The 12,955-nt window shown below is 40.8% G+C and overlaps 1 protein-coding gene across 8 annotated transcripts in view; it reads left to right on the top strand.

Annotated features, from left to right (window-relative positions):
* The window catches only part of CLIP1 (CAP-Gly domain containing linker protein 1), a 103,274-nt gene that overhangs the window by 49,242 nt on the left and 41,077 nt on the right, over nt 1-12,955 (top strand). For 6 of the 8 annotated variants that reach the window (XM_060193126.1, XM_007539808.2, XM_060193127.1 and 3 more), the window contains 6 exons: nt 2,182-2,239; nt 3,875-3,958; nt 4,607-4,763; nt 6,295-6,460; nt 6,549-6,764; nt 12,068-12,184. In XM_060193126.1, coding sequence (XP_060049109.1) covers nt 2,182-2,239; nt 3,875-3,958; nt 4,607-4,763; nt 6,295-6,460; nt 6,549-6,764; nt 12,068-12,184 — 798 coding nt within the window. Of the gene's footprint in view, nt 1-2,181; nt 2,240-3,874; nt 3,959-4,606; nt 4,764-6,294; nt 6,461-6,548; nt 6,765-8,002; nt 10,271-12,067; nt 12,185-12,955 lie in introns of all 8 variants that reach the window. The other 2 variants (XM_060193122.1, XM_060193123.1) reach the window with 1 other exon arrangement.

Here is a 12,955-nt window from a genome sequence, read left to right as displayed (position 1 = left end):
TTTTTTATTTTTGTAGTTATTATTGTTGTTGTTGGATAGGACAGAGAGAAATGGAGAGAGGAGGGGAAGACAGAGGGGGAGAGAAAGATAGACACCTGCAGACCTGCTTCACTACCTGTGAAACGACCCCTCCCAACCCCGCAGGTGGGGAGCCGGGGGCTTCAACTGGAATCTTAACGCCTGTCCTTGCGTTTCAGCGCCATGTGTGCTTAACCACTACGCTACCACCTGACCCCCATCTTTGGTGTTTTTAAGTCAGAATTTATCTTAGGAAAACTAGGAGTATTGTTAATTTTGGCCTTTTGACACATTTAGAAAAGAACTGTATTTGCAGGGGCGGGGAGTTGAAAGGTTTTGCAGACACCTATTATGTAGATGAGAAATTATACTGAAATGGCAACCACTGTACTGTTAAACCATTAACACTTCCAATAGGGGCCAGGTGGTGGCTCACCTGGTTAAGTGCTCATATTACAGAGCATAAGGACCCAGGTTCAAGCTCCTGGCCCCCACCTGTAGGGGGGAAGCTTCATGAATGGTGAAGCAGAGCTGAAGGTGTCTCTCTCTCTCTCACTATCTCCCCCTCTTGATTTCTCTGTCTCTGTTCAATAAATAAATAGAATGAAAAGTTAAAAACTTCCAATAGAGTGCTTTGAAAAAAAAACACACACATTTGGGACAGTAGATGAACAGTGGACCTTTCAATTTTAAAACTAGGTGACCCGGGACCAGGTGATTTTACACCTGGTTGAGTGCACAGATTACCATGTTCAAGGACCTTGGTTCAAGCCCCAGCTCCCCACCTGCAATGGGGGTTTTTCACAGGTGGTGAAAGCAAATCTGCAGATGTGTATCTCCCTCTTCCTTCCCTCTCAATTTCTCTCTGTCCTATCAATATAGAAAGCGCGGGGGTCGGGCAGTAGCCAGTGTGTTAAGCGCACATGGTGTAAAGTCAGGGACCAGGTGTAAGGATCCCTAGTCGAGCCTCTGGCTCCCCACCTGCAGAGGAGTCGCTTCACAGTTGGTGAAGCAGGTCTGCAGGTGTCTGTCTTTCCCCTTCTCTGTCTTCCCCTCCTCTCTCCATTTCTCTCTGTCCTATCCAATAATGACAACATCAATAACAACAACAATAATAATAACTACAACAACAATAAAAAAACAACAAGGGCAACAAAAAGGGAAAAAAGCAAATTAAAAAAGATAAGAAGGGGGGGTAGGGTGAGGGGGAAATGGCCACCAGCAGCAGTGAATTTGTAGTGTATATGCCAAGCTCCAGCCATAACCCTGGTGACAATAAAAAAGAAATAAGTGACCCAACCCTAGTTTCAAGATTCTGGGCTCCAATTACTTTCTGGCATAAAACTTTTTAGGATTCTGCTTACTGTCTCAGGCAGATTTATGAAGAGAAGGTCTATTTTTTCAGAGTAGTAACATTAAAAAATACATAAAGACCACAAGTCTATGCAGACATACTATGTGTACACAAGAATTTTTAAAAAAAATTTTATATACTTATTTATTTTCCCTTTTGTTGCCCTTGTTTTTTTTATTGTTGTTGTAGTTATTATTGTTGTTGTTACTGATGTTGTTGTTGTTGTTGTATAGGACCTAGAGAAATGGAGAGAGGAGGGAAAGACGGGGAAAGAAAGACAGACACTTGCAGACCTACTTCACCACTTGTGAAGCAACTCCCTTGCAGGTGGGGAGCCGGGGCCTCGAACCGGGATCCTTATGCTGGTCTTTGTGCTTTGCACTACGTGCGCTTAACCCACTGAGCTACCTCCTGCCTCCTCCCACCTTTTTTTTTTTTTCTTAAACCAGAGCACTGCTCAGCTCTGACTCGTGGTGCCTGGGATTGAACCTGGGACTTCAGAGCCTCAAGCATGAGAGTCTCTTTGCATAACCATAATGCTATCTACTCTCCTATATGTGTACACAATCACCCATTTATACACATGAATGTCTGTACATGAACATGGATATAGATTTCTAAGAAATTTCATTCCTTTGTGCATATACAAGTAGAACATACATATAGTAGTGATTGCTGTATGTTTTAAGAATAGGTTTTATTGAAACAAACAGCACTAAAAATACAGCATAGTTAATTTAACACTGAAGCTTTTATTTCCATAATTTGAAATCTTTCTGTTCTGAGTATTTCATTCTCTTTCCCTTTAGAAAGAAAAGTTTGCTGATGCTTCAGAGGAGGCAGTCTCTGTTCAGAGAAGTATGCAAGGTAAAGCTTACTAGAGCATGAGCAAATCTTCTTAAGCTAAAGCTGAGCTCTGGGCTACACAAAGTAGGTGTTATCTGTAGTCTAATTTCACTGTCCTGCGAGCACTGCTATGTGCAGTATTAATGGATTCTATGGCTTCCAGAAGCCTCAAATTCCCACTTACTCTTTTGACTTGAAGCTTGTTCCGTATTAAAAAATAAACATACTTGGGGAAAATGTATTATCTTAAAATTTCATCACTTATAACTTTAATACATAGGAGGAGAGAGGGAAGTAGACAAGGCATGCCTATACCTGGCTCATGACTTGGGTTGGCTTCTAATGGGGCTTTTTTTGTGTTTTAGTGGCGTCAAATCTCAAGTACAGAATTTCATTGGGATGCAAGACAGCCAGGATCTAAGTTTGTTTGCTTGCTTTAATCCCCTTCCCCCCACACCCCCAAGCCCCAACCCCCAGTTTAGTTCTGATTTATGGTGGTCATGGGGATTTAAAACCTGGGATCTTTGGTGCCTCAGGATTAAATCTTTTTGTATAACCATTATAACATCTCCCCAGCCCCTAAATACCAGTATTACAAACTACTATTCTTCCTCCTCCTCTCCCTCCTCCTCCTCCCCTTCTTCCTTCCCTCCCCTCCTCTTCTTGCCACCAGGGTTATCAGTGGCACATAGTGTCTGTGTGACTCCACTGTTCCCACTATTCCCGCCTGCTTTTTTTTTTTTTAATAGAGGATAAGAGATAGAGAGAGGAACGACACATGCAGCACTGCTCCACCAACTGTGAAACCTCCCTGCAGGTGGGGACTGCAGGTTTGAACCCAGGTCTTTGCACATGGTGATATGTGTGCTTTACCAGATGAACCACCACCTGGCTCCTCAAATTTCCACTTTTCAAAATGTTAAGTATATAGCTGCACTGGCCATTATGACAACTGTTGCCCTAATGTGGCTATGGAAATTTAAGCTGTTTAGAAGTAAAAAGTATTTGGGCAGGAGAGATGCCATAATGATTATGCAAAAGACTTTCATGCCTGAAGCATCAGGGGTCCCAGGCTCAATTCCCTACACCACCATAAACCAGATTTGAGCAGTGCTCTGGTTTAAAAAAAAAAAAAAGAGAAAGTAAATACAGTTGTTTTTTTTTTTTCTAAAAGATTGCTTAATTTACTAATGAGCAAAAGAGTGGAGTTAGAGAGAGGAAAGAGAGTAAGAAAATGAACAGGAACACCAGAGCATTGCTCTGGCACATGTGATGCTGGTGATCAAGCGCAAGACTTTTTTTTTTTTAGCCAGAGGAATGCTCAACTCTGGTTTATGGTGGTGCTGGGGATTGAAGTTGGGACTTCAAAACCTCACATGTAAAAGTCTTTGGCATAACCATCATGCTGTTTCCTAGGCTCCAATTAAGATTTTTTAACTATTGATTCATTAATAAGAGATTGAGAGAGAGACCGTGCAAACCAGTACATCAGTCTGGCATATACAGTGCTAGAGACTGAACTCAGAACCTCATGTTTGCAAGTACTGAACTCTGCCTGCTGTGTCACAGTTCCTGCCACACTACTTTTATGAGACAAAGGGATAGATGGCTCACTGAATATGAAACATACTAAAATTTGAACTTTATCCCAAACAGATACTCTAAACAAATTGAGTCAAAAAGAGGAACAGTTTAACACTCTGTATTCTGAATTGGAAAAGCTGAGAGGAAATTTAACAGGTAAGAAAAATTATTTGGGGGCTGGGCGGTGACATACCCAGTTGAGCACACAGAACCTGGGTTCAAGTCCACAGTCCCCATCTGCAGAGTGGATGCTTCTGCCCTCTTCCCTTCAGTCTGTTGTCAACATAGCTATGGCAGCATTCTCCTGAACGTCATGTCAGATCCTGTTACTGCTCATGATCTTCCAGTCACTCCTGTCTCACTCAGAGTGAAAGCTTTAGTCCTTATTATCACGAGGCCCTGCTACTTCTCGGGTTGGATGCACTTTTCTTCCTCTTGCTCATTACAGCCCAGCCATACTGACTTCTGTGGTGATGCGTGTATATGAGGTGTAATTCTGCCTCAAGGCCTTTACACTTGTCTTCCCCTCTGCTTGCAGACTTCTTCCCTCACTTGTTCAGTCTTTAATGCCACCACCTGAAATGTCAACATCATCAACTCCTAACTAAGTTTTGTGCTTGTACTTCTTTTCTCTTGTAGCTTACCAATATTTATTTTCCTTAGATACCTTGCTTATTGTCTTACCTGTCAGAACATGATTCTCATAAATATCCAAGTATTCCCAGAGGCTTAAAATGTGGGATATACTGTATACATTTTTTTGTTGATTATAACATAGTATGATTTTTTTTAATTAATACTCAGATATGGAAGCAAAATTTAAAGAGAAGGATGAAAGAGAAGAACAATTGATAAAGGCAAAGGAAAAATTGGAAAATGACATTGCAGAAATAATGAAAATGTCAGGAGATAATTCCTCTCAGCTGACAAAAATGAATGATGAATTACGTTTGAAAGAAAGGTATGTATAAATGTGTTACTTAAGACTCCTCCTTTGGGTTTTGAAGTGAAGCCTAGATAGCAGGGAAGTAAAAATCTTCAGGATTCTTGTTTTAAAATGTGCTGTCTCTCTTCTTTCCTGTTGCTACTTCAGTGTGTCCTTTAATCAACTATTAACCTTTTGAGAAATACTGAATTGGTCTGAGAAGTTCTGATAGGTTTTTTATGTAAAAATGCCCCATGTCTTTTCTGACAACTCAATACATTGTAGATTTCTTGGTGACTTGTAGGAGTTCATTTATGGCAGTCTTTTATAGGCAATTGTCCCTTTTGTTGCCCTTGTCGTTTTATTGTTGATGTTGTCATTGTTGGATAGGACAGAGAAATGGAGAGAGGAGGGGAAGACAGTGAAGAGGAGAGAAAGATAGACACCTGCAAACCTGATTTACTGCTTGTGAAGTGACTCCATTGCAGGTGGGGAGTCGGGGGCTCGAACCAGGATTCATGTGCCAGTCCTTGCGCCATGTGCGCTTAAACCCACTGCGCTACCGCCTGACTCCTGTAGTTTTTTTTTTTTTTTTTTAAGGGAGCACTGCTCAGCTCAGTCTTATGGTGGTGCAGGGGACTAAACCTGGGACTTTGGAGCCTCAGGCATGAGAGTCCCTTTGAATAACCATTATGCTATCTACCCTACCCCCTTTATTTATTTATTTTTACCAGAGCACTGTTCAGCTCTGGCTTGTGGAGGTGCAGGGAATTGAACCTGGGACTTTGGAATCTCAGTCATGAGAGTCTCTCTGCATAACCATTATGTTATCTACCCTCCGACCTCACCCCACTTTTGGTGATAGTGTTGGACTTGGGAACATTAAGTCCTAAGTTTGTTTGCTTGCATCACATGTACCAGAGTGATGCTGTAGTTCTCTCTCTCTTTCCCTCTCTCCCTTTCCTCCCCTCCCTCCCTCCTTCTCTTGTATTAATAATAATAAATCTTGAGGACTGGGCAATAGTGCACCAGGTTAAGCACACATACTATGAAACACAACGACCCACACAAGGTCCCAGTTTGAGCCTCTGGCTCCCTGCCTGCAGGGGAATTGTCTCACAAGCGGTGAAGCAGGTCTGTCTTCCCCTCTCTTAATTTCTCTCTGTCCTATCCAATAAATAATAATAATAATAATATGGAAAAAAATAGTCTCGTGAAAAATATTTAACCTATGTTAATGTAATGATTGTTAACACTTAGGGGCTTACTATTTACCATACATTATAGCACTAGATTTATATACAATATATTGTTTAATTCCATTAAGTATCCTGTGAGAAAGTAAAAGACTCTGGGGTAGCGGTAGGGAGAGTTTAGGTCCTGGAACAGGATGACAGAGGACCTAGTGGGGGTTGTATGTTGGGTGGAAAACTGAGAAATGTTATGCATGTACAAACTATTGTATTTACTGTCGACTGTAAAACATTAGTCCCCCAATAAAGCAATTAAAAAAAAAATCCTGTGAGGTGATGAAAGATCTGACACTTTTTACTGAAACCTGTTCTAGATGTGTAGAAGATTTACAACTAAAACTTACAGAGGCTACTGAAAATGCCAGTTTTCTACAGAAAAGTATTGGAGAAGTAACTCTCAAAGCAGAAAAGAGTCAGCAAGAAGCAGCTGTAAAGCATGAGGAAGAAAAACAAGAGATGCAGAGAAAACTGTTAGATCTGGTAAGGAGAGATAAATGGGTCCATTTGCTGGCAGGGGCAATACAGACTCTGCTAAATAATCCAAGCCCTTCCTTTGTGCTTTCTGCAGGAAAAGAAAATGGAAATGAGCCATAATCAGTGTCAGGATATGAAAGCTAGATACGAAAAGGCCAGCTCTGAGACTAAGGCCAAGCACGAAGAAGTCCTGCAGAACCTACAGAAGATGCTGCTGAACACAGAGGAGAAGCTGAAGGCAACACAACAAGAAAATGGCAGCTTGCTGCAGGAGATGGCGGAGCTGAGAAAACAAGCTGACAGAGCTAAAGTATGTTATGGGGGAGAATTACTAGGCGCAGTACAGCCTGCTTGAGTTCTGCACCTGGGCTGTGAGGGTGCTTACAGAGCAGTAGCATATGAGATGAGTTAAATTGAATTTTGTAAGTGTTAAACTTACGTGCGCTATAGGATGTAAACGAGTCTTCTGTAATGCTTCCTCTGCCTTCAGATGTTTGGTGCCAGCTGCTGTGCCTTCTTTAGGCTGGTGATGGCTGTGGGTCTCCCTGAATATTCTATGTTGGCACCCCTTCTGTTGCTTGTTGCCAAGCTGCCCCAAAGAGTCTGTGTTGCCTGAGTAGGAGCTCTCCCTGACTCTTTGTTGTGGGAAAGCATGCTTCTTTAACGTTGGCCATCTTGCTGCCACCTTGCACTAGGCACCAAGGCTCTAGGCACTAGGATTAAGAGAGACATATTGTGGAAAAGCAGGAGTCAGCGGCTAAGTGAAACAAGAAAACAGGAAATAGAGCCTGCTTAGAGGAACAGAACCTCTGTAAGAAAATTAGAAGTGCAAACTCCAGAGAGAGCATCCAGTGTCTCCAGGAAGCACTGTCAGCTAATTGACAAAGAGGCAAGGCTTCATAACTGTGAGGAAACATCATATTATTAAATTGAATAGGACTTGATACATTGAATTTCATTTTATGATATGAAGATCATATATGTTCTCCAATATATATTTTTATGTGGCACTATTAAATGAACCAAGGACCTTAAACCAATGAAGAGCCTCCCTGCCTCTTTTTTCTTTTTCTTTTTAAGTTGATAAAAGTTTAAGAGGAGGAGAGGGCTGGGGATATAGCATAATGGATAATCAAAAAGGAATTTATGCACGAGTCTCCCAGGTCCCAAGTTCAATCCCTACTGCCACCATAAAATAGAGCAGAGCAGTGCTCTGGTGATAGGTCAACATTCAATAAAGCTATATATGCTTTTATTGTCCTTATTATTATTATTTTTTAACCAGAGTACTTCTCAGCTCTGGTTTATGGTGATTCGGGGGGATTGAACCTAGCACCTCAGGCATGAGAGTCTCTTTGCATAAACATTATGCTACCCCCACCCTTACTGTCCTTTTATGGACTCAGTTTATCCAGTTTCTTCTTTTGATAATCAGTTCCTATGGCATACATTTAAAATTTAATTTAGGTTGCGTTAAGTTATTTGGGCTTGCATTTGTCTGCTTGATTTGATTTTTGTTTCCATTCTTTCCATCTTTTGTTTCTGTAGTCGCTAACTTATTTGTTAACATCAGCCAAAAAAGAAATTGAACTAATGTCAGAAGAGCTGAGGGGTCTGAGATCAGAGAAGCAGCTTCTTGCACAGGAGGGAAATGCTTTAAAGTTAGAAAAAGGTTCACTCTTATCAAAGCTTGTAGACGTGGAGGCGAAAATAACTTTACTTCAGGAAGACCAACGGAATCTGTGGTCAGTAAACGAAGCTCTTAATTTAGAAAAGGAGAAAGTCTTAGAAGAAAAGCAAGATGCTGAAAAACTTTACCAGCAGGAACATCTCAATAAAGAAGCTTTGGCTGTTGAGAGAGAGAAATTACTTAAAGAAATCAATACAGCACAGGAAGAACTCTTGAAGATAAATGTGGAAAACAACTCTTTGCAAGCTTCCAAAGCAAGCTTGCAGGCACTTGTACAAGAACTCCAGTTCAGCAAAGGTAATTTGATCACTCAGTCTAAGAAGGATCAGGAAGAAAAAGATCACCTGGAGGAGCGTATCAAGAAGCTTGTTATGGAAAACCTTACCTTGGTTAAAGACAAGGATGAAATTATTCAGAAACTTCAGAACTCTTATGAAGAGCTAGTCAAAGATCAGAGAACCTTGGTGCAAGAGATTGAAGAGCTGACAGCTGAGAAAAAATCAGCTTTAGAGAAGCAGTCAGGTCTTGATAACATGTGTGTAGCCTTAAAGATTGAAAGAGATAATCTTGTTCAGAATAACAGAGATCTTCAGTTTGAGAAGGACATGCTGCTTCAAGACCAAGAGAAACTGAATGCCAGCCTAGAGGCCGCCCTGCAGGTCAAACAGCTGCTCAGCACAGAGGCCGGGTGTCTCCGTACACAGCTGGATGACACCAGTAAAGCTCTGAGAAAGGCTGAACTGGAGACTTTGCAGCTGCAGGCTACAAATACAAGCCTCACAAAGCTGCTGGAAGAAATTAAGACCAGTTCAGAGATAACAGATTCAGAGTGCATTCAGCTTCTGCATGAAAAAGAAACCTTGGCTTCATCTGAGAGAAGGCTTTTGGCTGAAAAAGAAGAACTTCTAAATGAAAATACCCTCATCACTGAAAAACTCAACAAATATTCAGAAGAGGCTGCCCATACTGAGATGAGCCTGAATGAGAAGATTACTTACTTAAGTTCTGAGAATGAGATAGCTTGTCAGAAAATTACTAAACTCAAAAAGCAGCATGACAACCTCTTGAAAGAAAAATCTGTACTGGAAATGCAAAATGGAGATTTACTTGCAGAAAGGGAAGATTCCATCAAAGCTATAGGAGACCTGAAAAGGAAGTATGATCAGGAATCTGCAAACAGGAGAATCATCGTGCATGAAAAGATGAAGCTACTTGGTAACCTTGATGCTCTGAAGAAAGAGCTTCAAGAGAGAAAGAAAGAAAACCAGGAACTAGCAGCCAGCAAGTGTGATCTCTCATTAATGCTAAAAGAGACTCAAAACGCCAAAAAGAATCTGGAGAAAGAGCACACAAACATATTGCAAGCAAAGGAGAGTTTAAATGCTGAACTTAAGACCTGCTGTTCTGAAAAGAATATCTTGCTGCGGGATGGACTAAACCTGCAAGGAGAGTGTCAGAAGCTGAAGGAGGAGATCCATGCAGTTCAGCAGTCCTTGGTTCTGGAAAAAGATGCCAGAGCAAAGGAAAATGAGTCATCCTTGTATGAAAGCAATAAACTTCATGGGAGAGTGGTGCTCCTGGAGCAAGAGGTAGAAGAATTACGAGTGTGTAGTAAGGAGCTCCAGTCTGAAAACTTTGAATTAATCCAAGAGAAGACCAAATCAGAACAAAAAATGATAGAGATAATTAAGGAAAAGGAACTCTTAAATGCAGAAACAGCTAGCCTTGCTGCCAATATAGAAACTCTGAAAAATGATTTTGCTGCCTTGTCCAAGTCCAAGTTAGAACTGCAGGATCTGCACAGCTACCTCACCAAGATCCTAAATGACCTCAAAGTGAACCATGAGGTGACCCTGGCTGACCGAGCCAAGGTGATGCAGGACAACAAGAACTTGCTGGCTGAGAAAAGAGAAATGATACTGGAAAAGGATGAGCTCCTGAAGGAGAAGGAAAAACTGGCAGAAAGCTACTTTATCCTTCAAAAAGAGATCAGCCAGTTGGCCAAAACCAATAGCCACATTTCATCCAATCTCCTAGAATCTCAGAATGAAAACCGTATTTTGAGGAAAGACAAGAGCAAACTCACTCTTAAAATTAGAGAGCTCGAGACGCTTCAGTCATTCACGGTAAAGTGGGAGGCTTAAGTATTAAGCACTACTAACACTGCACTAACTTTTTAGTTGCTTATAGATTTTCATTTCTTCATAGGGGAATTCATCCCACTAATTCACTTTGCTTTTATGTCTCAAGCCATTTGTTACTTACCTCCCGAAAGGACAATGCTTTACTAAATGTCTAATTGCAGTAGTCTTAATTTTCATTAGTAAAAAAAAAAAAAAAAATTATAGACTGTGAATAAAAAAAATAACACTATTCATTTATTTATTTTTGCTGCTGCCAGGACTTCACCAGTCTGGGCTGGCATTTTCAGATAGAGAGACAGAGAGGGAGAGTTAGCACAGCACCAAAACTTCCCCCAGTGCCGTAGGAGCCAGAGACTCAAACCTGGATCTCACACATGGCAAAGCAGGTACCCTTCCAGGTGAGTGTCTCACCAGCCCAGGGCAATATTTTTTAATTTAGGGAGAATTTTTCATGAAAAGTACACCATGGTTTCCAGAGACTTGAGAAAAACTGGGTGCTTGGTGATTGTTTAGTCAGCAGAACACACACTTTACCATGTGCAAGGACCTGGGTTGAAGCTCACAAGTGGTGAAGCAGTGCTGTGGTGTTTCTCCTCTCTGTTTCTCTCTCTGTCTCTTACCCTCTCTCTGGAAAAAGAACAAAAAGGGTTTGCCAAAAGCAGTAGAATCTTGCAGACATGAAGCCTGAGTGAACCCCTGACAGCAAAAATGAAAACGAGGAGGTTATAAGTGAAAAAAAGCGTGTCTTCTATCAGATTGTTTCTGTTCATTTAGAATGGGATGACTCCCTGTGAAGTCCCCAAGACTGAGCAGGTATACTACAGTAATTATAAACAGGTTCTGCTTTAAATGATTTTATTTATTTAAAGATTCATCTATTAGCATGATAAAGAGAACCAGAGCATCCCTCTGGCACATAGAATGCTAGAGGTTGAACTGAGAACCTCATGCTTTGTCATCCATGCCCACCCCCCCCCCCCTTGCTCTAGCTACTGCACCACTTTCCGGACCACTTCAGTTTATTAGGACACGCCAGAAAATCACTAGCAGTGTGATGCCAAGCATCAGTGAGGACCCTGTGCTGTAAGGTTCAACACTCTAGCCCCCCCTGCACCACCTCTCAGGCCATTCTGATTATTTTTAATATATTATCAGCTCAGAATTTGTCTCCATCTTTGTAGTATATATATTTTTTATTCACAGTCTTTATTCACAGTTTATTTCTAATATCCTCAGCTTCTCTCATAGACTTTTCTGTTTATTCTCATTAAATACTTGGTTCCTATTTTAATACTCGCCCAAATAATTTTACTATGTTTGAAAAATTGTTAGCCTTAATTTTGAGTGACCTCAAGAGCCCCAAATTGGAAACAGCAAAAATAATACTGTAAATATTTGATAAAATCAGCTATGAAAGGACGCTACTTTTTCTCACCACAGAACATTTCTCACTGAAGTCTGCAGGGTGAACATGACTCTCAGTGTAACTTAAAAACCTGTGTTGGCAGATGTTAGCTTTAGAGGGGTCTGAGAAAAATTACATATTATAAATTGGCTTACTGAAAATGGACTTGAAAAGCACGTGTGATTTTGTTCTATTCTGGTGCAAGAGCTTTCATGTGGTGGTGTTTGTTTTAGCACTGGGTGACCGCCTCTTCCTCTCTGTGATTCTCTTAACCATACAGACACTGCAGGCTGCCTGAACAGGACAGTCCGAGTGTCACCTAGTGGTGTCGGTTGGAGGTGTCCTCATTTCTCACAGTGCTTTCTTGTATTTAGGCTGCTCAAACAGCAGAAGATGCAATGCAGATAATGGAACAGATGACCAAAGAGAAGACCGAAACTCTGGCCTCCTTGGAGGATACCAAGCAAACAAACGAAAAACTACAGAATGAAGTAATCAGATTTAAATGGCTTTTTGTACAAAGGAGAACTTACCGACTTCATGGAATATTTGATCAGTAATTCAGTATCATTTATTGAAGTGTGTGGTCTTACACACGTTTCATTTGTGTTAGTGGAGCCACATGTACACCACAGTCATGATTAATAAATAAAGTGTATTACTTCATTACTTAATTAGTAGGATCAACCTTTTAAACATGAAAGGAACCTAATAACTTGGTTTTTTGTGGTAACAGTTTAATGACTGAACTAGTGAGAAAGTACCAATAACATTCTTTAGTCATTATGTATGTATTTACATATATATATATTTTAGTTACTATATTTTTATCTTAAATCACAAACATTTAGGCTGGGAAGATAGCATAGTGGTTATGCAAAAAGACTGTCATGCCTGAGGCTCCTAGGTCTCGGGTTCAATTCCCAGCACTACCATAAGCCAGAGCTGAATAGTACTCAGGTTAATTAAAAAAGTATTTTTAATCACTTACATTTTTAATTATCTTTATTTATTTGCTGGATAGACAGTCAGAAATGGAGAAGGGAGAGAGAGAGAGACACCGGCAGCACTGCTTCACCACTCGCAAAGCTTTCGCCCTGCAGATGGGGATCAGGGAGGGGCTCAAATGTGGATCACATACATTGTCTTAGCTCTTTCCCAACACTGAGTCACTCATTTCCATCCCTTGGCCCCAAGTTTGGTATATGCTTTTTCTTGTGCTAATTCCGACTGGTTCCCTTTGTTATCTTCTTAAAGTAATC

Source organism: Erinaceus europaeus, chromosome 6 (genome assembly GCF_950295315.1).
Source record: "Erinaceus europaeus chromosome 6, mEriEur2.1, whole genome shotgun sequence".
In the NCBI taxonomy this organism is placed as follows: domain Eukaryota; kingdom Metazoa; phylum Chordata; class Mammalia; order Eulipotyphla; family Erinaceidae; genus Erinaceus; species Erinaceus europaeus.
The sequence above is the reverse complement of the archived record's forward strand: the minus strand, read 5'-3'. Positions and strand labels throughout refer to the sequence as shown.